At 45.9% G+C, this 27082-nt stretch overlaps 1 protein-coding gene across 1 annotated transcript in view; it reads left to right on the top strand.

Annotated features, from left to right (window-relative positions):
- The first annotated feature begins 407 nt into the window (after positions 1–407).
- The window catches only part of SAP18 (SIN3 associated polypeptide P18), a 39632-nt gene continuing 12957 nt past the window's right edge, over positions 408–27082 (top strand). Inside the window, exon 1 of the mRNA XM_087392691.1 lies at positions 408–683. Within this exon, the coding sequence (XP_087248817.1) occupies positions 555–683 (129 nt within the window). The 5' untranslated portion in view covers positions 408–554. The remainder of the gene's footprint in view (positions 684–27082) is intronic.

The following is a 27082-nucleotide window of genomic DNA, read 5'->3' as shown; positions in this document are numbered from 1 at the left end:
AGTACAGCTGGTGCGCACCACTTAGGGGGACGCAAAAGAATTGAAGCGAGCACCTCGTGCGCCACTAGTGCTCATAAACACAGCCTCCATTTTGGAGGTGCCAAAAGTCACACTGGTGCATAGACCTGTTTCGACCGGCAACAACCACCAGTCGGGGAGGAAGGACGATTGCCATTTGAAGGTCTGGGCAAGTGCAAAGGGTGGCAAACGTGTACAAAAGAATCAACAAAAGGGCCGGTGACAAAAAAGCTCGAATTTTTGCATGTGAACATTAATTTCTCCTTTGGGGGACTTTGACAAACCGTATCGAGGGCGCAGTCAAATGCAAGTGCGTGTGCGTGGTGGCTCCTACCAAGACACTCTATCAAGATTCTCAATTTAAACCATGGTGAGCCTAACCACTCTAGGTTTCCAAAGAACACAAAGGCTATTTTGCCTCCTTAAACCCCAGCCAACTCACCACCTTGGCTTGTTTATATATATATGCGTCTGTGCACATAGCAGCCCACCTCAACAGGAATTGTAGCCTCTTCAACGTGGGAGGGAGCTAAGAGATGTCTCTAGCTGCAGCGGCCGCAGCGGCAGCAGCTGATGTGCAAAATAGGCCCCCAAGGGTGCCGATTCCTGTGCCTCGCGGTCCCCCAGGCCCCCCGCGTCCACCTCCTGTCGTCGATAGAGAAAAGGTATTTGTCTTTGCTGTGTGGCTTCCTGAGAGAGAGAGAGAGAGAGAGAGAGAGAGAGAGAGAGAGGGCGATTCACAGAGCAGGGCTCTCTCTCTGTCTGTATACTGATTTCTCCCTAGAACCGCTCTGCCTTGGCAAGCCTTTGCCAAATTAAATAGCCCCCACAGTGTGTGTATCTTTTTTTTTTCATGCTATAGGACATGTCGGTTAGGGAGGCGAACTACAATGAGACGAGCTAGCATAGGTTTTTAATATTACGACCACGGTATTCACGAAGCGATTTTAATGTATTTCTAACACATTTTAACTACTGGCATGCGTCAGACAGTCAATCAAACCCATGCCATTTTGTTGGGTTCGGTATATGTTCCTAACATGCCCATGACGAGAGGCACTCACAAGCCTGCGACCTGAGAGCCATAGTGTGTTGCATGCATGCCTGGCTAGGTCAACAGGTACCAGGCAGCAAAGAGCTGCCATTCACACAGGCAGCCAAGACAGTACAAACTGCCATGCAACGCTGTCTTACTGGGAGCCAAACTGCCTCGTGGGTAGTAGGAAATACGCCATGGAGCGCTTCCAGCAGCACCTAGTTTTGTGTACTCGCACTTGTAAGAACAGGTCATTCTGTTAAAACGATCACGTGTGTATTTGTTGTTATAAGATGGAAGTCTGTGATGATCTAAATCATCCCGGAAACACCTTGAACTGGTACACCTCGTGGATGTTTTGTGCTTAATTTCTGCCTTCTTATCTGAGTATATTGCACCTTGCTGTGAATCATGCCATGGAATGATGTCCACACAGTCAGCTTCGTGCTTCATACAAGTATTGAGGCTTACAAGAAAGCTAAGCTTCACCATGTACTTCTAGATGGTGGGCCTGCTTTGATGCATTGGCTTGCTGCTCCTGTTTAGCACATGGGTTCAGCAATATGGCACCTGTTCAAGGATTTTGTGCTGGTAGGCTTTGGTTGGGGTTAGATGAAATTCAGTAAGGTTTATGTAGTCAAAAGGAGGACATTGAGTACACTCAACATACAATACCAATAAAGAAAGGAAAAAAACACCCTGTATATATCTAGAGTTAGGGTGGCTCCCCAAACCCTCATTTGTCTCCCTCAGTATAAGACCTAAATATTGAATGTATATATGTCTTGATACATAAAAGGTTTTCAAACTTTTCAAAATTGCTTGGGGCAATGCCGTGTTCAATAGGTCTCTTTGTGGATCTTTAGAGAAACTTTTGACCTGATGGCGTATGGAATGATAAATGATATCCATGTGTTTAGCCTTTTAATGATATTTGATTCTTTGCCAATTGAAACTGTGTTGATGTTGTCACCAAGATTACCATAGTTTCCCCTTTGCACATTCGGGTTATTTTTTTACATCAAAGGGAGCAACTAACGTTGTTGCAACACCAGCTATACGTGTCAGAAACAGTTATCATTAGAATTTGGATCAGCTGTCCTATGAAATTTGTTCTTTTATAGCTGCACACCTATTGAAATGGTCCACTAATTCACGATGCTGCCGCCTCTTTCACATTTTCATAATGCTGAAGGATTTCATGCTTAACCTCCTTTAACACCTTCCATCGCTGCATGCAACCACTTTGGCTCTCAAGTTCTTTTGTGACTGAAGTAATGTATATTCAGCTGTCAATTTGTCAGGTGGTATGAGCTTGTTTTGGGATATCACGGTATAATTGTCACAATGTAGTTGCTTTGTTCACGGACCAAAATGGATGGCGCACGGATCACCCAAGGGAATGCATGTGTGCAGAAGATGAAGATTTGGGAAGCATCATCCTTTGCTCTATGCCATCTTCGACACCACCTTGTCCGCCACCTAGCCTTTTAGTCCTTAGAGGTGTCAAGATGGCCTTATGCAAAATCAGCCATAGGACACTTTGCTTCTTAGGAACAATCCTTGCTCATGTCTTTTCAAATTCAAGTTTCCAAGTATGGCTTCAGTCACTTAAATGCCACCTCATGTTAAGCACTTGGATAAGCTCCACCTTGTTAGGTGCAGCTTGTTGGTCCATGTTGCGGCTTGCTGGTTTTGAGATAATTCTTTCTATCTTAAATGGTGTGTTGCCCTATCAGCTAGATTTAAATGAAATTGTTTAGACTTCACAAGTAGTTGTAGCTTGAATGAAGAGATTTTGGACTACTTTTTGATATTAGCCTTCTCCTTTAGTGTTGGCTTTTGTCATGGCTGAGTCTGTCCTTCACCTGTGGAGTGTTGACAGAAACTCAGTACGAAGACTTTGTATAAATGGATGCTCAAGTATGTGTGGGGGGGTGGATTTGTGTGTGTGAGAGCATATTTTTATACTATGGTCTACACCCATTGTTGGGTGCTGATGATGTCAGTAGGGATGTCATAGTAGCTAGCCCATGCTATCGTTATGGTTTTCAACCTTATGAGTGACTACGTGAGATTGAAACCACACTATGTTGTGTTTTTAGAGGATGAGGTACTTGGTACCATTTGACTGCATACATTGCAATGATCCCTCTTTGTTGAGGGCTCTCTGATACCAACTTTTGAATTCCCTCTAGGATCTAATCCTGAATACAATCCAAAACTACAATCAACAAACAAAGGATAATTAGTGCTCCGAACCACTCACGAGCACATGGGCTAGAGATCAGATTCCTACAAGCCCATGCCTATAGCTATAAGATCGGTGTGTGCACGCTGAATACCAACACAATAGCCTTGGCCACTCGTGTATAGAAGAGCATCCCGCTTTATAATAAAAGCGCCTTGGCTAAACATAGCCAATTGGCCCTTTACTAGTGTTCAAGTCCTCTAGTGTTAGCCTTCTTCCCTTAATCCCAAAGGCACCCTAACCTTGTTGGAATAAGTCCACTAATCCGAGGATTAGCGTCTAGGTACATAACGGTGCAAGCAGAATGAAGCACCTTAAGAGTTTGCCTTGGATGGAAGTACATCTTGCTGCGAGTCCCACTACATACACCTAACAATGTGTCATGAGGTAGAATTTGTTGCAATCCATGGGGTATGATGTAGAGAACTGTTTTGCAGCAAATTGCAAGAGGAAAACCCCAAAGGGGTGTTGAACCTACAAGGGAGGGGACTGCACTAGCTGTCCACGAATGATTAAGAGTGGATTTAAAGTGTTGGTTGTTTGAGAACAAAGGATGTCCTACTGTAATGAATTCATTGGTACATGACAGCAGCAAATTGGGTGATGTTGGATGTGGGGAGTAATGGAAGGAAGCTGGAATGCAAGAGAGGAGACAACAAGCTTAAAGCAATGGAGTTTACTTGCAAATTGATGATGAGAAAGTACAAATGGTGGCCTATATAAGGCCCAAACTCAACTTAGGACTAAATGTCCTAAGTGAACTAGGACTAGTATCTAAGTGGACTAGATATCCTAACTAGGACTAACTAGCCTACAAGGCATACCAGGGCTCAGTGGCAACAAATGCCCCCCCCATGTTATGGCTGAATTATCTTGGATACATCTTAGGTATACCCGGAAACTAAATCATGGTTGCACATGTCCATCCATGATGGATATAGCAACCTATGATAATTCAGGGCAAGCAGAGCTGGAAGCATTGTCAAAGTTGTCCAATGTACTTGGATTGGCTCATCGTTATGCCCCCCCTCAAAACTAACAAATTGAACGCTAAGGTAGTAATGAAACGTGCCAATATCTGTCATGTCAAATGATTTCTGCAAATCAGCTTTGAGAGCTGCAATTTGCTGTGTATTTGGCCCAGTAATAAGCATGTCATCCACATGAAGTATCAAAATCAGAAATCCTGATTCACTCTTCTGGACATAAAGAGTGGCCTTTGTGGGGCTGTTCTGAAATTCAAGGCATAAAAAATGTGAATGTATTTTGGCATACCATGTTGGGGTGCCTGCTTCAATCTGTAAAGGGCCCTTTTCAGCTGGCAAACCTGCTTTTTAGAACCTTCAACCTCAAAGCCTGAAGGCTGACATAGGCTTTTTTAAGCACCGTGAAGGAAAGCTGTCTTAATGTCGAGTTGGTGAACCTCCCATTGGGATGCACTGGCTATTACACATGGAATGGTCGTGATGTGTGAAGTGGGAGCAAAGGTCTCCTCAAACTCTTCCGTGTTGCTATTCATAGCCTTTAGCAGCAAGGCAGGCTTTGTCGCGGTCCCACACTGCCACCAGCTTTCCGTTTCACCTTGTAAGCCCACTTAGTGGATGGCATGCTTGCTTGTTGGCAAGTAGCGCAACTCCCATGCGCCATTTGCATGGGTTTAGCTCTCATGGCATCCACTGACACATCCCAGCACTCCTGAAACCCCTGATCTGCAAAATAACCTCACACAACATCAGAACTGAGCAGGCTGCTCACCACCCAACCGTGACATGTACGGGATGTGATCCCGAATCAGAAGATGTCCCCCCGAGCCACGAGCTGAGCTACTGGCACGAACTCCCAATCAGATCCCAAACCAGCCTGGTGTCCCATACCACCAGGTGGCGCTGTGAAGCCCTGGATCTGCCACTGGGCCTTGGGCTACGCTAAGATGCAGGCGCGCGTCCGCGACTCTATCCAGGATCAGACCTGGCACCTGGGAACGAAACTTGCTCCCAACTGCACCCTGAGAACTGAACCCCCTGGGCCTCTTTTATAGACTCGGGCCCCGGCGCCAAAAATAGCGAAGACCTATAAATAGTTCATACCCTTGCCACTCAACCCGAGAATCAAGCCTGCCTAGCTCTAAGCCTCCCCAGGCTAACCTGAGCTAGTTTTGTGTACCTAGTACACGTCAGATACCGATCCGTGCACATGACATACTCCCCCTCCTCTAAGAACTCACTCCTGAGTTCGCTAAGAAATCGGGAAATGTTCTTTGGAGGTTTTGTAATGTCTCCCATGTTGCATCCTCCTCAACACGATCCTTCCACTTAATCTTGTATTCCGTGATAGTACGATTTCGAATCTGTCTTTCACGAAATTCAAGAATTGATTCAGGTTCGTGAGGAATAAAAGTTAAATCTGTAACTTCTATAATCTCATGAGGAGAAACAATTTGATCATCTGCACCCAATACTTCTTTCAGTCTACTGACATGAAAGACTGGATGTACTCTAACATCAGGAGGCAATTCTAGTCGATATGCAACTGGTCCAATTCTTTTAATGACCTTGAATGGGCCACAGTATCTGGGGGATAATTTCGGAACCAAACCAGTACTTAGGCTCTTCGATTCCTTAGGAATTCGCAAATATACCATCGTTCCTTCAGAGAACTCTCTAGGTGAACGATGTCTATTAGCATAAAATCTGTCCCGATCTTGGGCACTTCTAATAGACTCCTTGGCAAACTGCAACATTTCCTGCATGTCTAGCAAGAAGTTCTTAGCAGCATCATTTTGAATCCCTTTTAATCCAACCATAACTGGTGACTTAGGTTGAAACCCGTACATAAGCATAAAAGGACTATAACCTGTACTAGAATGCTTTGCACTGTTGTAAGCAAATTCAATCATGGGTAGATAATCTTCCCATGAAGACTGTCTCTTAGATACATATGCCCGAAGCATGTCTTCAACCAACTGGTTGACCTTCTCTGTACTGCCATCGGATGGTGCATGATCCGAGGAACTCATACTTAGAGTAGTTTCCAACTTCTCAAAAACAAGTGTCCAAAAGTTACTTGTAAACTTTGAGTCCCTGTCACTAACTATGTCAGATGGCAAACCATACAGCTTGAACAAGTGGTCCACAAACTCGTGAGCCAACTGAACAGCTGAAATAGTTATTCTTGTAGGTAAGAATCTAGCCATTTTTGTCAAACGGTCGACTATGACCCATATAGAGTCATGACCCTTGCGCGTTCGAGGCAAACCAGTAATAAAATCCATGGAAATATTTTCCCACTTATTACCTGGAATCTGTAATGGCTGTAATAAGCCCGCGCTCCTAAGGCGTTCAGCCTTAGTAACCTGACAAACTCGGCAACCTACCACATAGTTCTCTACGAATGCACGCATCTTAGGCCAATAAAAGGTATGCTTCACAAGAGACAGAGTCCTATGTATACCTGGATGTCCCGCACTAGGAGCATCATGACACTCCCAGAGAATCTTGCATTTAAGGTCCAGAACATCAGGCACACAAATCTTTTCATTCCGAAACAGCAAGCCATTCCTAATCATCTACTGACCTCCCGCCGCCTGTATCCTAGGTGGCACAATCCCTGAGTCCTGGTCAACCATGGAGCTCCCATCCTGGACTCTCTGCCAATAAGAACTGAAATGACTATCAGTTGCGTATAGCCCTCTCAAGGATTGAAATAGGTCTGAGGATATTTCCGTAAATGACAAAGCATTTACAAACTTAACTCGACTTAAGGCATCCGCCACACTATTCAACGAACCCTTACGATAACGTATTTCGAAATCAAAATCCTGCATTAGCTCTGCCCATCTGGCTTTCCTTCCTCTCAATTCTGATCCATCACACACATACTTAATTGACTGGTGATCAGTCAATACAAGGAACTTTGAACCATACAAGTAGTGTCTCCAAACCTTGAGAGCATACACTACCGCATAAAGTTCCTTCTCGAGTGTGGGCCAACGATACTGAGTGTCGTCTAGCTTCTTACTCTCAAAAGCTACAGGTCTGCCCTCTTGGAATAGAGCTGCCCCAATCGCATAATCACTCGCATCGGCCTCTAAAACATAAGGCCGGGTAGGATCGGGTAATGCAAGAACGGGTGCTTCCTTGATAGATAACTTCAAGGTTTCAAAAGCCTTGTTCATTGCATCATTCCAAGGAATCGGCTGAGTAGACCTGCGTCCACGACCTTTCAATATGTTGGTCAAGGGTACCGTGATTTGGGAGTAATCACGGACTGACTTCCGAAGAAATACCGTAAATCCTAGGAAAGAGCGAAGTTGTTTCACAGTCTGAGGTATAGGCCAATCTAAAACCTTCTGGATACGATCCAGATCAATGCTAATACCTTCAGAAGAAATCTTGTGTCCTAAGTAAATGATCTCCTTCATAAAGAAGTCACATTTACTCATCTTGGCATAAAGCTTATGCTGTCTTAGAACAAGTAAGACAAGCCGAAGGTGTCCTATATGATCCTCAAGCGTTTTACTATATACCAAGATATCATCTAAGAACACGACAACAAATTTGCCCAGATAATCCCTGAACAAATCGTTCATCATCTGCTGAAAAGTAGCAGGAGCATTGGTCAAACCAAAAGGTAATACGAGGAACTCGTAATGACCATACCTAGTCCGGAATGCGGTCCTATCTATGTGTTTAGCATAGATACGGATTTGGTGATAACCCGTACGCAAATCAATCTTAGTGAAATACTTCGCTCCAGCTAAACGGTCTATCAAATCATCAGAACGAGGTAAAGGATAGCGGTTCTTAATTGTAACTTTATTTAGTCGTTTATAATCTATACACATCCTCCAGGAAGAATCCTTCTTCTTTCTTAAGAGGACAGGTGCACCCCAAGGAGATTTACTTGGGCGGATATAGCCCATATTCAGGTAATCCTGAAGCTGGATAGCTAACTCATCCTCCTCTACCTGGCTCATCCTATACGGTGGTACACTGATAGGTTGAGCCCCTGGGACTAAGTCTATGCGATGATCTACTGCCCTTTCTGGAGGTAAACCTTCCGGCAGTTGAGCTGGAAATACGTCTTTAAAATTATCTAACAACATTCTCAATTCTCGGTGTTCAAACACACTTAATTCATTTTTGTTAATTACGGAAACAACAAATGTAGAAAGTGGAATCAAAACACACTGATAGACATCATAATGAGAAGTGTTCAATATATTCCGAAGCTGCATCGCAGATACAATAGGTCCCTGAGAAGGGATAATCTTATCACACTGAATACAAAATTGGGTGCCTTTGTCTTCAAAAGAAAGCGTATGCTCCGTCCATCCGATCTGGATATTGTGGGTTTTAAACCACTCTATCCCGATCAGCAAGTCTACATGCTCTAGATGCATAACATAACATGTCAGAGCTCCCGTGTAGGCTTGAATCCGGATGGGAAGCGCTTCAACCTTACGATCCCAAAACTGCTTCCCGGCTGGAAGCTGCACCTCGTAGGTGTGGTCGCTAGGTACTGTGGACAGCCCCATCTTCTGCACAAATTTGTAATTAACAAAATTGTGAGAGCTGCCCGGATCAAAGAGAATGTGAACCTGTTGGTCCCTAACTTCTCCATAAACTCGGAAAAGATCATGGGAACCAAACAACGAAGTATTAAAGGTACAATTGCAAGAAAGGGGGCAGGTAATGACATTTACTGAAATACCTGTCATCGTAACCTGGTTGGCTCCCTTGGCTGCGGTACGCGGACCTGCCTGGAGCTTCGGTCCTAGCACCAATTTCTGGTTCTTCCGCTTAGGACACTCATTCTTCGCGTGGCCCCGCTCCTCGCAATAAAAACACCGGCCCTCTTTCTTGAGCCTGAGAGTGCGAAGGAAACGGGCCTTACCATTCTTCGCAGGAGTTAAGCTTTTCCTGGAGGCGTTGTCCGTAGACTTCGTCTCCCCAATACCAGTCGCATGCTGAAAGAACTTGCGTTTGTTCTTTCCGCTGGTCTCGGTAACTGTGGTTGCCTTGGTTCCGGCCATGGTATCATCATATATGCGCGCATATGTCATGGCCTCCTGCAATGTTGTGCACTTGTTATTTTTAATCTGTAACTTATAGGAGTCTGGCAAACCATCCACGAAAAAACCTAACAAGGTTACAGGATCCATTTTGGTGGCCCTGGTTTGCAGATCCCTAAATCTCTGAAGATAAACTTCAAAAGTTAAGTTCAATTTTGACATATCGAGGGCTTTGAGCTTGCTGACGATATCGTAGTCATCTTCCTTCTTCAGGAACTCCTTCCTGAAGATACCCTCAAATTCTGTCCAAGTGTCAGGCTTAGGCTGGAGTTCTTTCCACCAAAGCAAGGCTTTACCTGACATAAACCCTGCTGCTAGCTGAATCTTTTTCTCGTCTGGATAGGGGTGAAATTGGAAGTGAACTTGCCACTTGTGCAGCCAAGTGTCAACCACCTCCTTTGTTCTTGATTTCTGGTCACCTGGAAAGGGATCCGGAGTGATATTCGGGCCTAGCACGGAGGCCATGGCATCCACATGCGTGAGTGCCTGAACCGTGCTAGCCAGAAGAGTCAAGGTAGCTTGTATCCCTTGGAGTTGCTGTGTCAACCCCGATTGATTAGCGTTGACCTGCTCAAATTTACCATCTAGAGCAGTCGTGAACTCACTGAAGGCTTTCTTAGTGATCAGGTCGTCATAGAGACCCTGATCATCCTCTCCCACTGGAGTGTAATCTAATTCCTGCTCTCCCATAGTGAACTCGGGATTCGGAGCATCAGACATGGCTGAATACTATCTCGATTACAGGCTGAGAGAAAAATAAATAACTGAAACGGAGCACGGAGGGAGATGGAGTAGAAGAAAACCGTCCCAGATAAATCTGACAGAAAGGATGCTGAAATCTGGAAGACCACGAGCCCTGGTGCCTCCCCGAATCTGCAACCGGATGCGCAGTCAACGATAGAGGCTGTACGGACTGCTGACGTGGCCTGTACGGCTGCTGACGCAGTCCGTACGGTGGCTGCAGGTGTAGGCGCAGCTGCTGTACGGAGCAGCAGCAAGTACAGAAGCAGTCGGTACAGTCCGTACAGGCTGTATGGCTGTCGCTGCAGCTGTACGGGCTGGTACGGAACTTTGGGAGCTGTGCAGGGCTGACGCAAGCAAGGCGAATGCAGGGAAACTGCTCGAACGAGGCGCTGCTGAAGGGCGAGGCGGCTGGCACAGATCTCGAGGTAAGATCTCGAATCTGGGGCTGCTTGTGGGTTGCCTAGCACCCAGCCCCCACCTATATAGGGTGCAGGGCGGCCTAATTTATACTTGACCACCTTATCTTCTGGCGTACGCCTTAGCTGAGAGGGAACCTTTGTATATGCCAACTTGCAGTGTTACCAAAGATTGCGTTTCGAGCATTGTGAAACGTGAAGAAACGTTTCTGCCCGAAACGTTTTGGTGAATGTGTGAAGCGTGCATGCACAGGGTGAAAAGGCATTGGGTACAAATGGGTCGACTCTTTGCTTGTAGGTTGTGTCTTTTGAGAGAGAGAGAGAGAGAGAGAGAGAGAGAGAGAGAGAGAGAGAGAGTATTTTTACCCATTTCTAGAAATGTTTCTTGTGAAGCATGGCTTCCAGTCCATGCTTCACAAGGAGTGATGGTCTTTATTGCCTATGGGGGTGCTCTATTGAGCACATAGTCAGCACACATAATGGCATCCAACCAAAACTCATCGGGCAAAGACTTCCCTTAAGCATGCATCTAGCCATTTTCATCAATGTCCTTTTTTTTCTCTCTGCAACTCCATTTTGCTGTGGAGTGTACGACAATGTGCATTGATGTATTTCTAAGGACATGGTGGTAGACCTTCCACCCATGAATACACCTACCAAACATGTTTGTGAGGGCTGCTTGTTGGGCAAAATGTATCGGTTCTCGTGTAAAAAATGTTAGAAACATACGGAGAGAGAGAGAGAGAGAGAGAGAGAGAGAGAGAGAGAGAGAGGCTAGGGTGTGACGAAGTGATACTCAAATGAAGACATAATGAAGGCTTTCATTCATTTATAAAGTATGACAAGATAAGTTAAGTACAAGCCTTATATAGGCTATTCACTCACTCACTAGCACCTAGTGCATATGGGATAAGTCCCATGATGACACGTGGCACTCACACGACGTACACATAGACTAGTACTCGATCACCTACTACACACCACCATTTCACACCAACACACTCTTGGGCTATGATATCTCCAACACCCCCCTTCAAATCAAAGAGTGTGAGACCCAACACGCAAAGAGTAGACCGATCCCCCCTCCACAATATTGCAAAGAGCAAGTCCAACTATCCAACACCTCCTGTGTGATAGCGACGAAGTGATACTCAAATGAAGACATAATGAAGGCTTTCATTCATTCGTAAAGTATGACAAGGTAAGTGAAGTACAAGCCTTATATAGGCTATTCACTCACTCACTAGCACCTAGTGCATATGGGATGAGTCCCATGATGACACGTGGCACTCACACACGACTCACACATAGACTAGTACTCGATCACCTAGTACTACACACCACCATTTCACACCAACACACTCGGGCTATGATATCTCCAACACCCCCCTTCAGAGCAAAGAGTGTGAGACCCAACATGCAAAGAGTAGACCGATCCCCCCTCCTCAATATTGCAAAGAGCAAGTCCAACTATCCAACACCTCTTGTGTGAGCGACTTCTCAGTCAGCTTGCGACTGGCAAGGGTAGATCATCACTCGTCACCCCCCCTTGCTCTGAACTGGGTGGACAATACCATCAAACCAAAGCAAAAGACACTACATTCATTTTTGGGGGATAGAGTACCTCTTATTGACTCTAAATACATTCAGTTTAGAGGGACAACTCAAGCCTGAGAACCTTTATTAAAGCCCAACCCTGGTCAAATGGATCCTCGCCGTTAAGAGAGAGGCCGTGAACCTTTGGGGGCTCTTCAGGTTCAGCTTGGTTCTTTTGCTAGGAGATTGAGGGCTGTCTTTCCATCAATGGAGGTCTCTTTAGCACGGAAAACAGCCAAGACCTGATAGGGTATAGATATGTCTTCAAGATAGGTTGTATTCCAATGAATAGAGGCGACTGGCTGTGGAGGTTGTGGACAGGCAGATTTGAATGCAAATGGCAGCAAGGAGAAGCAGCTAGATGCGGAATTGATGCGAGTGTGCAAAAACCCTAATTGGGTATGAGGAGCTGAAAGGAGGCAGCTAGAAACGAATTAGGGTTAGGGAGAAGAAGATGACGTGGTGGAGTGCTATGGCAAGGTGAACTTGGCTGTGATACCATGTTAGAAACATGGAGAGAGAGAGAGAGAGAGAGAGAGAGAGAGAGAGAGAGAGAGCTAGGGAGTGAAGAAGTGATACTCAAATGAAGACATAATGAAGGCTTTCATTCATTCATAAAGTATGACAAGATATTGCGATAATTCTTTCTATCTTAAATGGTGCGTTGCCCTATTAGCTAGTTTTATACTTGGATGCTCGTTTGGGAGGGACTAAAATGAAATCGTTTAGACTTCACAAGCAGTTGTAGCTTGAACGAAGAGATTTGGACTACTTTTTGATTAGCCTTCTCCTTTAGTGCTAGCCTTCGTCATGGCTGAGTTTGTCCTTCACCTCTGGAGTGTCGACAGAAACTCAGTACGAAGACTTTGTATAAATAGATGCTCAAGTATGTGTGGGTGTGTGGATTTGTATGTGTGAGAGCATACTTTTATACTATGGTCTACACCTACTGTTGGGCGCTGATGACGTCAGTGGGGATGTCATAGTAGCTAGTCCCTGCTATGCGTGATGGAGTTTATGGTTTTCAATCTTATGAGTGACTATCGTGAGATTGAAACTGCACTATGCTGTGTTTTTAGAGGATAAGTTTGGGAATGTTCTTGGATTCATCTAGGTATATGACAAGATAAGTGAAGTATAAGCCTTATATAGGCTACTCACTCACACACTAGCACCTAGTGCCTATGGGATAAGTCCCATGATGACACGTGGCACTCACACCTGACTCAAACACACATAGACTAGTACTAGATCACCTAGTACTACACACCAAGACTTCACATCAACACACTCTTTGGCTATGATATCTCCAACAAAAAAGACGGGACTGTTGATGCATCTTAGAATTTGCACTTAGTGCATAGCAATGTATGTGCTGATGCGGACATATTCATATTTTGTTACCTTTGTGGATGACTTCAACAAACAAACTTGGGTTTATCCCTTTGAAGTCCAAGTCTAATGTCTTCTCTTGTTTCAAGCACTTTCTTGCAGTGGCTGAAAATGAGAGTAGAAACAAACTCTTGACCCTCCGCACTAAGAGGGGGGGTATGTGTCTCGTGAATTTGCAAATTTCTTAGCAGCCCAGGGCTATATAGGTATTGTCACATATGGCACAACAATTACTGTCAAAAATAACCTTGAAGCCATTTGTGGAGATGGTTGGGATAGAAATCAGGTTCTTTTTGATACTTGGGACACATCACTAGCTGATCGAAGGTGTAGTGGTTGGCCTTACCCATGGCACTAACCTCAATGTTGTAGCAAAGCCATGATATGAATCAGGTAGGCCATTAGTGTAGTAGGACGCCACCTAAGAATCAAGGCACAATCTCATCAACATTGATGAGCTGCTCTCTAAAGTCCTTGACCTCTCTGTGTGACAATGCATCCATGATGTTTGTAACATGCAATGGTTATCTGATCGTGTAATTCACAGCAAGACCTTCTTTAAACCTTTAGCGAGGAATGAGCGTTGTTTACCATAGAGAGAGAAAGGAGATGAGGGTAGAGAGAGAGAGTAGAGTCGACAACCGATTGCGTCCCTATACCCACTGAGGGCCCCTCCCCCAATCAGGGGAGAATTTGCTTAATACTTGGAGAACTGAGAAATACAAAGAACACTCTTCAAGAGAGCACGGAACACGCTTGTGAAGAGCTCATTGTGCACACGTATAGCAGACCCAAAGACCTGAGAGGTAACGCCAACCAATACCGAGACCTTGATGCTGTCCACATTGACGATGTAGGATGCTTCTGCAAGGCAAGGAAGAGGCTTGTGCTGTCTACCGGAATGCAGGGTTACTGCGTGAGTGAGAGTGCAAACTAGAAGTGATAGATCCTATGAGAGAACTGAGAGATGACTGAAATAGAGAGCTGAGAGTGAGCTGTGTAAACTGTAAAAGAGAGCTGAGAAAGCTGAGGAAACAGTGTCCAAACCCCTCTCCGTTTGCTGGTCCAAACCTCTGATTGTTGTGCTGCGTGGTCACCTTCAGATCAGGCTGAACTGATGGCCAGGGGACTGAGGCTAGAGCAGGGCGAGATCTGAGGGGCTGCACAGGAGGCTGAAGTGGAGCTGTAGGAGAACTGAAGGCAGGAGCAAACTGAATGAGAAAATAGGGCAGCCAAGGGGCCCTTTTATAGGGCTGGACTGAGCCAACCCAGTCTGTGAACAGCCGACTGAGTCGGTCTGTTTTACAGATTGGTTGGCCTACAACCAGCCTATAAAAAGCCCTCCTTGGCTCATTTGCCAGGGGAGTTTTTGGGCAGCCTTTGCTGGCTGCCTTCCCTGCTTACCTGTCCAGCCTTTGGGGACCCTAAAGGGACTCCTAACCTAGGCTAAGACCTAAACTATAAGATGGAAACACTTAACCGACTGTTCTCCAATGGGTACTAGCGAACAAGAACTGACTTACTGACTTGACCTAAGGCTGAGAGATTGACCTACGTAGCTTGTGTGACTGTCCTTGGACAAGGGCTCACAAAGGGGTCACAGCATACGACAAAATCTCCTATCTGGGAACTATAATGCACTTGTTGATGTAGCCAGTGTGTCACCTTGCACCCAAGTGCAGGGGTGCATGTGACATTCCCTCCTTAACATGGCAGTGGGTTCATTGCTTCCAAGTAGTCCACCAATATCTAGGGAAACTCCTGGAAAAAATCTTCGTCCTATTCTGGCTGCAAAATTTCGGCTTCATCAAGAACTTCAGGTTGTTGCTCGTCGGAAATCTCTGAAAGAGGAGGTCCAAAATATGGCTTCAACCAAGCTACATGGAACACCTGCATAGTCCAACTGTTTGGTAAACGTAACTTCATTGAGACATCGTTGATCTTTTGAATAATAGGGAATGGTCCGAAGCTCTTGAAGGACAGCTTAGGGCATCACTTGCGCACCTGCTTCAATCGTTGCTTGATAATGCGTAAATACACCCATTGACCCTCTTTATATTGGACATCTCATTTGGATTTATTAGCTTGGCGTGTATATGATGCTTGAGCTTTGGTGATGCGGCTTTTCACGGACTCCGTAATCTCTAGTATGGATTCGGTGGTTTTGTTGGCTTCAAGAGATGGTGACACCATCCGGGTGAGGAGTGAGGTAAATTGCCGTCCAAACGCCGCTTCAAAAGGTGTGCGACCAATACTCGAAGAATAGGAATCCTTTAGAATGGCATGCACAAGCGGAAGAAATTGCTCCCACTTTCCCTAAGCATCATGACAATATGATGTCAAAATATCAAATGCCATACCATTATACTTTTCTGTCTTGCCATTTGATTGTCGATGGAAAGCGCTGGACATCTGCAGCTTAGTACCAAAATTATCAAACAAGGCGTGCCAAAAGTTAGACGTAAACTTGGAGTCCCTGTCGGATGTGATGGTCTTTGGCAACCCTCCAACGGGATACCAATACTTGATAAACAAACGAGCTACATCCTCAGCACTAGCCGTTTGTTTGCAGAAAATGAGCATACAATATTTACTAAAGTGATAAACAATAGTAAGACATTGAGTATTACGCGTACTTGTGGATGCTAGAAGTGATCCCACGAAATCCATACCTATGTCTTGGAAAGGACTGTCGGGGATTGACAATGGCATAAGTAAGCCTGACGCTTTCTTGTGGGAAGCCTTGACCTTTCGGCATATTTGACAATTCTGCACATAGCCGTATACGTCCTTCTGCATCTTTGGCCAATAGAAATAGCGCTCTAACTTCTCTAAAGTCCCGTTGATACGCTGTGACCACCAGTAAGGGCGACATGGGCATCATGAAGAAGCAACTGTCGTTTGTCTTTGAGTACACATAACCTTTTCTTATAGAAAAGCCAACCGTCCTCTAATGAGTAATGGCCTGGAGCAAGCGTTGTGGCTTAGTGTGCCTTCATGCTATCAAGATCCTTTCCTTTGATTTCGAGAACAGTGGCCTGCTCAATGGTCTGGATGGAACCTTTCCGATTGAGAGCGTCTGCAACGGGGTTGTTTTCGCCGAGAACGTACTCGATCATTCCCCCAAACTGTTGGAAGATCTGACACCAACGTTGCTGCCGATCACTCCATTGCGTACTAGGCATTGTCTGAAGCCACTTAAGGGCTTGGTGATTTGTCTTCACCGTGAAGGTCCGTCCGTATAGGAAAGGCTTCCAATGTTTCAATGCCTGGATGACACTGAGGAGCTCTCTATCATACACTGAATAGTTCTTTTCGGCATCATTAAGCTTTCTGCTGTAATATGCCACGGGCGTATCTTCTTGCTGTAAAATTGCCCCTATGGCGACATTGTTAGCGTCTGTGATTACGAGAAATGGATCATCCCAAGAGGCGATCTTCATAACTGGTGCTGTCATGCCCAACCGTTGCAAGTCGTGGAAGGCCTGCAAAGCTTTGCCTGAGACTTGAACTTTTTGTCCGCGTGTCTTTATTAGCAATTGCCCCTATGGCGACATTGTTAGCGTCTGTGATTACGAGAAATGGATCATCCCAAGAGGCGATCTTCATAACTGGTGCTGTTATGCCCAACCGTTGCAAGTCGTGGAAGGCCTGCAAAGCTTTGCCTGAGACTTGAACTTTTTGTCCGCGTGTCTTTATTAGCAATATGAACACCTTGCATGGAGCATTGATACGCATCATATTTTGTATCATGTAAAGTACCTCACAAGCTCGCCCATCTTGTAAATACAATCTTTCACGTCCTTCGATGCACTACGTGAAATGCAAGTAGGTAGTATGAACTGAACCCACAAGGAGGTAAATTTGCAAGATGGGCTGTGTATGTTGAGAAACCCTCCATGTGCGAGCTGTATGCTTGACACAAACCCACAAAGGATTGGATCTCTTGGGCCATCGTGGGGACATCCCAACTTGTGATAGCTTGGATCTTCTCAAGGTCCAATCGAATCCCTTGAGCACTAATGATGTAGCCCAAATACTAAATTTCCAGCAATTCGAATTCACTTTTCTTTGCGTTGAGATATAGCTGGTTATCACGTAATAATTGTAGGGCACATCCCACATCCTTAATATGTTGCTCGGCTGTCGCGGAAAAGATAAGGATATCATCGAGAAAGATGAACATGCACTTTCCAATATACTCTGCGAATATCCGGGACATCATCTTGTTGAATGTTGGTGGTGCATTCTTCATACCAAAGGGCATGATGACGAACTCGTAATGAGCTCGCTCAGTTGGGAAAGCTGTCTTTAGGATGTCAGCTTCCAAAATCCGGACTTGATGATAGCCACTCTTGAGGTCAATCTTTGGAAAAAATCTTGCACCATTGAGTCTTTCCAAGATGTACTCGATGCGGGGCATAGGAAACTTGTTACTTATCGTAAACTGGTTGAGTACTCTGTAGTCGACACATAGTCGTGCAGACTTATCCTTCTTTGCCACAAATAGAATGGGTGCAGCAAAAGGCGAAGAACAAGGTCTAATAGACCCTGCGCGTAGTAATTGAGACAATTGCTGCTCTAACTCCTTGTCATGTGCACGGATTGGTATCTGACGTGTACTAGGTACACAGAACTAGCTCAGGTTCGCCTGGGGAGGCTTAGAGCTAGGCAGGCTTGATTCTCGGGTTGAGTGGCAAGGGTACGAACTATTTATAGGTCTTCGCTATTTTTGGCGCCAGGGCCCGAGTCTATAAAAGGGGCCCAGGGGGTTCAGTTCTCAGTGTGCAGTTGGGAGCAAGTCTCGTTCCCAGGTGCTAGGTCTGATCTTGGATTGAGTCGCGGACGCGCGCCTGCATCTTAGCGTAGCCCAAGGCCCAGTGGCAGATCCAGGGCTTCACAGCGCCACCTGGTGGTATGGGACACCAGGCTGGTTTGGATCTGATTGGGAGTTCGTGCCAGTAGCTCAGCTCGTGGCTCGGAGGGGACATCTTCTGATTCGGGATCACATCCCGTAGATGTCACGGTTGGGTGGTGAGCAGCCTGTTCAGTTCTGATGTTGTGTGTGGTTGTTTTGCAGATCAGGGGTTTCAGGAGTGCTGGGATGTGTCAGTTGGTATCAGAGCCAACTCCTGAGGTAGGAACTTCTGATTTTTGATGGATTTCTCTTCCAGGTATGCCCTAAATTTCGAAATCTGTTGCTGTGTTTTTGCTGGCTACCTGGGATAGAAGGGGTGGAGAGATATCTGGAAAAGAAAGAAGAATAGGAGAGAGAAAAAAATCGAGATCCCTGAAGGCCTGTGAGAGAAGGCTAGAGGAAGGAGAGAGAGAGCAGAAAAGCAGGAGAGTGGCGGAAAAAAAAAACAGCAAGCAGGAGAGAGTGGCGCCTGTGATGGTACGGAGTAGGCAGGGGCAAAGAGAGGCTTGTCAGCCTGCGCAATAGGCTGTGTACAGCCAGCAAGATAAATCTACAACTACAAAGAGTAATATAAATCTAAAAATTCCCACCGCAATAGGCTGTGTACAGCCTGCGCAACAGGCTGCGAACAGCCTGCGCATATATCTAGATGAGGCTAGGAACATACCCAAACTCATCCTCTAAAAATACAAGACATAGTTCAGTTTCAGTCTCATGATAACTCCATCATGCATAATAGGGACTAGCTACTATGACATTCCCACTAATGTCAACAGCGCCAAACAGTGGGTGTAGACCATGCTCTCACACATACAAAGCTACACACCACACATACTTGAGCATCCAAAGATCCTTGTATTGAATTTTTGTTAGCCCTCTAAAGGTGAAGGGTAGACTCAGCCATGACAAAGGAATCCACAAGACTTTACAAGAAGCTATGAGCTAGCCAAAATGGTTGGCAATAGGGCTGCGTGCCTGCGCAGGGGGTGCTTTTTTCGAAAAAAGCACCCTTCCAAAGCTAGAGGGGCTTGGCCTTTTTTGGAAGCTCAGCTTCCAAATAAGGCTGCCCTGCACCCTATATAGGTGGGGGCAGGGTACCAGCCTACTCACAAGCTAGCCTACAGATTCGAGGCAGCACCTCGAATTCAGCGCCCGCCTGCCTCATCCGACCCTGCCTGCGCCAGCGCTGCTCTGCATCGAGCAGACTGCAGCACTTGTACCTTGCCTGCGTCAGCCTGCGACAGCCATCGAAGGCTCTGCATCAGCACCGTACGGACTGTACGGAATATCTGCGTCAGCCCTGCACCTGCTGCTGCGTACCCCGACTGCGCACCTGTACCTACAGACTGTACGGACGCCGTACAGCTACGTCAGCACTGTACGGCCTGCGTCAGCAGCCGTACAGCCACGTCAGCAGACCGTACGGCCTGCGTCAGCAGACCGTACAGCTACTCCAGCAGCACGCGCATCCGGTTGCGGGTTCGGAGAGGTCTCGAGATTCATGGGCTTCCGATTCGCCAGGTTCCAGCATCTCCTTCCGTCAGCATCATTCAGGACGGTTTTCTTCTGCTCCATCCTCCTCTGTGCTTTGTTGCAGTCAGTTATTTCTCTCAGTTTGTATTCAAATCAGATTTCAGCCATGTCTGATGCTCCAAATCCCGAGTTCACCATGGGAGAGCAGGACTTGGATTACACTCCTGTGGGAGAGGAGGATCAGGGTCTCTATGACGACCTGATAACTAAAAAAGCCTTCAGTGAATTTACGACTGCTCTTGATGGCAAATTCGAGCAGGTCAATGCTAATCAATCGGGGTTGACACAGCAACTCCAGGGGATACAAGCAACTCTCACTCTTCTGGCTAGCACTGTACAGGCACTCACGCATGTGGATGCCATGGCTTCAGTGCTAGGCCCGAATATAACTCCAGATCCTTTTTCGGGTGACCAAAAGTCAAGAACAAAGGAGGTAGTTGACACTTGGTTGCACAAGTGGCAGGTACACTTCCAATTCCACCCCTATCCAGATGAGAAAAAGATCCAGCTTGCAGCAGGGTTTATGTCAGGTAAAGCCTTGCTATGGTGGAAAGAACTTCAGCCTAAGCCTGATACTTGGACAGATTTTGAGGGCATCTTCAAGAAGGAGTTCCTGAAGAAGGAGGATGACTATGATATCGTTGGCAAGCTCAAGGCCCTTGATATGTCAAAATTAAACTTGACCTTTGAAGTTTATCTTCAAAGATTTAGGGATCTGCAAACTAGGGCCACTAAAATGGATCCAGTGACCTTGTTAGGTTTCTTCGTGGATGGTTTGCCAGACTCCTACAAGTTGCAGATAAAGAACAACAAGTGCACAACGTCGCAGGAGGCCATGACATATGCACGCATATATGATGATACCATGGCCGGTACCAAGGCAACCACAGTTACCGATACGAGTGGAAAGAACAAACGCAAGTTCTTTTAGCATACGACTGGTATTGCGGAGACGAAGTCTACGGACAACGCCTCCAGGAAAAGCTTAACTCCAGCAAAGAATGGTAAAGCCCGTTTCCTTCGCACTCTGAGGCTCAAGAAAGAAGGACGATGCTTCTATTGCGAGGAGCGGGGCCACACAAAGAATGAGTGTCCTAAGCGGAAGAACCAAAAGTTGATGCTAGGACCGAAGCTCCAGGCGGGTCCACATACCGCAGCCAAGGGAGCAAACCAAGTTGCAATGACAGGTATTTCAGTAAATGTCATTACCTGCCCACTTTCTTGTAATTGTACTTTCAGTACTTCGTTGTTTGGTTCCCATGATCTTTTCCGAGTTTATGGAGAAGTTAGGGACCAACAGGTTCACATTCTGTTTGATCCGGGCAGCTCTCACAATTTTGTTAATTACAAATTTGTGAAGAAGATGGGGCTGTCCACAGTACCTAGCGACCACACCTATGAGGTGCAGCTTTTAGCTGGGAAGCAGTTTTGGGATCGCAAGGTTGAAGCGCTTCCTATCCGGATTCAGGCCTACACGGGAGCTCTTACATGTTATGTTATGCATCTGGAGCATGTAGACTTGTTGATCGGGATAGAGTGGTTTAAAACCCACAATATTCAGATCGGGTGGACGGAGCATACGCTTTCTTTTGTAGATAAGGACACCCAATTTTGTATTCAGTGCGATCAAATTCCCCCTTCTCAGGGGCCTATTGTATTTGCGATGCAGCTTCGGAATATATTAAACAATTCTCATTATGATGTCTATCAGTGTGTTTTGATTCCACTTTCTTCATTTGTTGTTTCGGTAATTAACAAGAATGAATTAAGTGTGTTTGAACACCGTGAATTGAGAATGTTGTTAGATAATTTTAAGGACGTATTCCCAGCTCAACTGCCGGAAGGTTTACCTCCAGAACGGGCAGTAGATCATCGCATAGACTTAGTCCCAGGGGCTCAACCTATCAGTGTACCACCTTATAGGATGAGTCAGGTAGAGGAGGATGAGTTAGCTTTACAGCTTCAGGATTACCTGAATATGAGCTATATCCGCCCAAGTAAATCACCTTGGGGTGCACCTGTCCTCTTAAGAAAGAAGAAAGATTCTTCCTGGAGAATGTGTATAGATTATAAACGATTAAATAAAGTCACAATTAAGAACCGCTATCCTTTACCTCGTTCCGATGATTTGATAGACCGTTTGGCCGGAGCGAAGTATTTCACTAAGATTGATTTGCGTACGGGTTATCATCAAATCCGTATCTATGCTAAACACATAGATAGGACCGCATTCCGGACTAGGTATGGTCATTACGAGTTCCTCGTATTACCTTTTGGTTTGACCAATGCTCCTGCTACTTTTCAACAGATGATGAACGATTTGTTCAGGGATTTTCTGGGCAAATTTGTTGTAGTGTTCTTAGATGATATCTTGGTATATAGTAAAACGCTTGAGGATCACATAGGACACCTCCGGGTTGTCTTAGTTATTCTAAGACAGCATAAGCTTTATGCCAAGATGAGTAAATGTGACTTCTTTATGAAGGAGATCATTTACTTAGGACACAAGATTTCTTCTGAAGGTATTAGCATTGATCTGGATCGTATCTAGAAGGTTTTAGAATGGCCTATCCCTCAGACTGTGAAACAACTTCGTTCTTTCCTAGGATTTACGGTATTTCTTTGGAAGTCGTGCGTGATTATTCACGTATCACGGCACCCTTGACCAACATATTGAAAGGTCGTGGACGCAGGTCTACTCAGCCGATCTCTTGGAATGATGCAATGAACAAGGCTTTTGAAACCTTGAAGTTTTCTATCAAGGAAGCACCCGTTCTTGCATTACCCGATCCTACCCGGCCTTATGTTTTGGAGGCCGATGCGAGTGATTATGCGATTGGGGGGTTTACCTCGAACGCGCAAGGGTCAATGCGCAAGGGTCATGACTCTATTTGGGTCATAGTCGACCGTTTGACAAAAATGGCTAGATTCTTACCTACAAGAACAATTATTTCAGCTGTTCAGTTGGCTCACGAGTTTGTGGACCACTTGTTCAAGCTGTATGGTTTGCCATCTGACATAGTCAGTGACAGGGACTCAAAGTTTACAAGTCACTTTTGGACACTTGTATTTGAGAAGTTGGAAACTACTCTAAGTATGAGTTCCTCGGATCATGCACAATCCGATGGCAGTACAGAGAAGGTCAACCAGTTGGTTGAGGACATGCTTCGGGCATATGTATCTAAGAGACAGTCTTCATGGGAAGATTATCTACCTATGATTGAATTTGCTTACAACAGTGCAAAGCATTCTAGTACAGGTTACAGTCCTTTTATGCTTATGTACGGGTTTCAACCTAAGTCACCAGTTATGGTTGGATTAAAGGGGATTCAAAATGATGATGCTAAGAACTTCTTGCTAGATATGCAGGAAATGTTGCAGTTTGCCAAGGAGACTATTAGGAGTGCCCAAGATCAGGATAGATTTTATGCTAATAGACATCGTTCACCCAGAGAGTTCTCTGAAGGAACGATGGTATATTTGCGAATTCCTAAGGAATCCAAGAGCCTAAGTACTGGTTTGGTTCCGAAATTATCCCCCAGATACTGTGGCCCATTCAAGGTCATTAAAAGAATTGGACCAGTTGCATATCGACTAGAATTGCCTCCTGTGGTATCTGACGTGTACTAGGTACACAGAACTAGCTCAGGTTAGCCTGGGGAGGCTTAGAGCTAGGCAGGTTTGATTCTCGGGTTGAGTGGCAAGGGTACAAACTATTTATAGGTCTTCGCTATTTTTGGCGCCGGGGCCCGAGTCTATAAAAGGGGCCCAGGGGGTTCAGTTCTCAGTGTGCAGTTGGGAGCAAGTCTCGTTCCCAGGTGCTAGGTCTGATCCTGGATTGAGTCGCGGACGCGCGCCTGCATCTTAGCGTAGCCCAAGGCCCAGTGGCAGATCCAGGGCTTCACAGCGCCACCTGGTGGTATGGGACACTAGGCTGGTTTGGATCTGATTGGGAGTTCGTGCCAGTAGCTCAGCTCGTGGCTCGGAGGGGACATCTTCTGATTCGGGATCACATCCCGTAGATGTCATGGTTGGGTGGTGAGCAGCCTGCTCAGTTCTGATGTTGTGTGTGGTTGTTTTGCAGATCAGGGGTTTCAGGAGTGCTGGGATGTGTCACTCCTCCTCCATAGACGTTGAAAGGCTATAAGGGAACTTACTTGGAGGTGGCGAGTCCGGAAGGAGGTCGATGCGATGGTAGAGAGAGAGTAGAGTCAACAACCGTTTGGGTCCTTGTACCCACTGAGGGTAGAGAGAGAACAGAGATGAGGGTAGAGAGAGAGTAGAGTCAACAACTGTTTGGGTCCTTGTACCCACTGAGGGCCCCCTTCCCCAACTAGGGGAGAATTTGCTTTATACTTGGAGAGCTGAGAGATACAAAGAACACTCTTCAAGAGAGCACGGAACACGCTTCTGAAGAGCTTACTGTGCACACGTATAGTAGACCCAAAGACTTGAGAGGCAATGCCGACCAATACCGAGACCTTGATGCTGTCCACACTGACGATGTAGGACGCTTCTGGAAGGCAAGGAAGAGGCTTATGCTGTCTACCGGAATGCAGGGTTACTGCGTGAGTGAGAGTGAAAACTAGAAGTGATAGATCCTATGAGAGAACTGAGAGATGACTGAAATATAGAGCTGAGAGTGAGCTGTGTAAACTGTAAAAGAGAGCCGAGAAAGCTGAGGAAACAGTGTCCAAACCTCTCTCCGTTTGCTGGTCCAAACCTCTGACTGTTGTGCTGTGTGGTCACCTTCAGATCAGGCTGAACTGATGGCCAAGGGACTGAGGCTAGAGCAGGGCGAGATCTGAGGGGCTGCACAGGAGGCTGAAGTGGAGCTGTAGGAGAACTGAAGGTAGGAGCAAACTGAATGAGAAAACAGGGCAGCCAAGGGGCCCTTTTATAGGGCTGGACTGAGCCAACCCAGCTTGTAAACAGCCGACTCAGTTGTCTGTTTTACAGACTGGTTGGCCTACAACCAGCCTATGAAATGCCCTTCCTGGCTCATTTGCCAGGGGAGTTTTTGGGCAGCCTTTGCAGGCTGCCTTCTCAGCTTACCTGTCCAGCCTTTGGGTACTCTAAAGGGACTCCTAACCTAGGCTAAGACCTAAACTATAAGGTGGAAACACTTAACCTACTGTTCTCCAATGGGTACTAGTGAACAAGAACTGACTTACTGACTTGACCTAAGGCTGAGAGACTGACCTATGTAGCTTGTGCCTGACTGTCCATGGACAAGGGCTCACAAAGGGGGTCACAGCATACGACAAAATCTCCTATCTGGGAACTATAATGCACTTGTCGATGTAGCCAGTGTGTCACCTTGCACCCAAGTGTAGGGTTGCATGTGACATTCCCTCCTCCTTAACTAGGCGGTAGGTTCATTGCTTCCAAGTAGTCCACCAATATCTGGGGGAACTCCTGGAAAAAATCTTCGTCCAACCACACTGCTTCATGGGTACCTCGATCACGGAACTTGGTGTAAAACTCCCGGATCTTGCGTTCTGACCCATGCTTGAAGTTATGAAGAAGGCTCTGTTCTAGTTGCAAAACTTCGGCTTCATCAAGAACTTCAGGTTGTTGCTCGTCGGAAATGTGAAAGAGAAGGTCCAAAATATGGCTTCAACCAAGCTACATGGAACACGTGCATAGTCCAACTGTTTGGTAGACGTAACTTCATTGAGACATCGTTGGTAAATACACCCATTGACCCTTTTTATATTGGACATCTCGTCTGGATTTATTAGCTTGGCGTGTATACGATGCTTGAGCTTTGGCGATGCAGCTATTCACGGACTCCGTAATCTCTGCTATGGATTCGGTGGTTTTGTTGGCTTCAAGAGATGGAGATACCATCCGGGTGAGGAGTGAGGTAAATCGCCATCCAAACGTTGCTTCAAAAGGTGTGCGACCACTACTCGAAGAATAGATATCCTTTAGAATGGCTTGCACAAGCGGAAGAATTTCCTTGAGCATCATGACAATATGATTTCAAAATATCAAATGCCATACCATTATACTTTTTCGTTTTGCCGTTTGATTGCGGATGGAATGCGCTGGACATCTGCAGCTTCTTACCAAAATTATCAAACAAGGCGCGCCAAAAGTTAGACTTAAACTTGGGAGTTCCTGTCGGATGTGATGGTCTTTGGCAACCCTCCAACGGGATACCAATACTTGATAAACAAACGAGCTACGTCTTAAGCACTGGCCGTTTATTTGCAAGGAATGAGCATACAATATTTACTAAAGCGACAAACAATAGTAAGACATTGAGTATTACGCGTACCTGCGGATGCTGAAAGTGGTCCCACGAAATCCATACCTTTGTCTGGAAAGGACTGTCGGGGATTGGCAATGGCATAAGTAAGCCTGACGCTTTTTTGTGGAAAGCCTTGACCTTTTGGCATATTTGACGATTCTGCACATAGCTGTATATGTCCTTCCGCATCTTTGGCCAATAGAAATAGCGCTCTAACTTCTCTAAAGTCCCGTTGATTTCTCTGTGACCACCAGTAAGGGCGTCATGGGCATCATGAAGAAGCAATTGTCGTTTGTCTTTGAGTACCCATAACCTTTTCTTATAGAAAAGCCAACCGTCCTCTAATGAGTAAAGGCCTGGAGCAAGCGTCGTGGCTAACTGGAACTGCGTGCCAAACTTTGCTGACTCGGTCGTTGATCCAATGGAGGCCAGGGATACAGTGAGTGGATGTCGATGGAAGGCCGTTAGGGTCCGATAGCCAATCGACCGACCTAAGCTCGGCAAGAGGGGGTTGGAAATGCCAAAGGCATTATCAAAATGAGTCATGTATCCGCAAGATGGGGTGACTCCTTCCTGCTACTTGAATCTCATGTCCTGGATATTGCTACTTCATGCAGCAGGGTCGGCATAGTTGGACATGGCACGGATCCGAGGGGTGATAAGACGCCTTTTCGCCTTATGAATGTTATGTTGGCGAGCCACGCTCTAGAACAAAAAGATAAAAATTTTGGCACACACAGTTGTATATAGAAACTTCAGGAGTGACCAGTTTGAGTATCTCGTGAGGAGGCTTTGGCGGGGCGGGAGGATTAGGATTTGTGGGATCGATGCGTCGCCAAGCACTGT

The sequence above is a fragment of the Dipteris shenzhenensis genome, chromosome 21 (genome assembly GCF_047967505.1).
Source record: "Dipteris shenzhenensis isolate YYH24624 ecotype China chromosome 21, Dip_SZ_1.0, whole genome shotgun sequence".
In the NCBI taxonomy this organism is placed as follows: Eukaryota; Viridiplantae; Streptophyta; class Polypodiopsida; order Gleicheniales; family Dipteridaceae; genus Dipteris; species Dipteris shenzhenensis.
The sequence above is the reverse complement of the archived record's forward strand: the minus strand, read 5'-3'. Positions and strand labels throughout refer to the sequence as shown.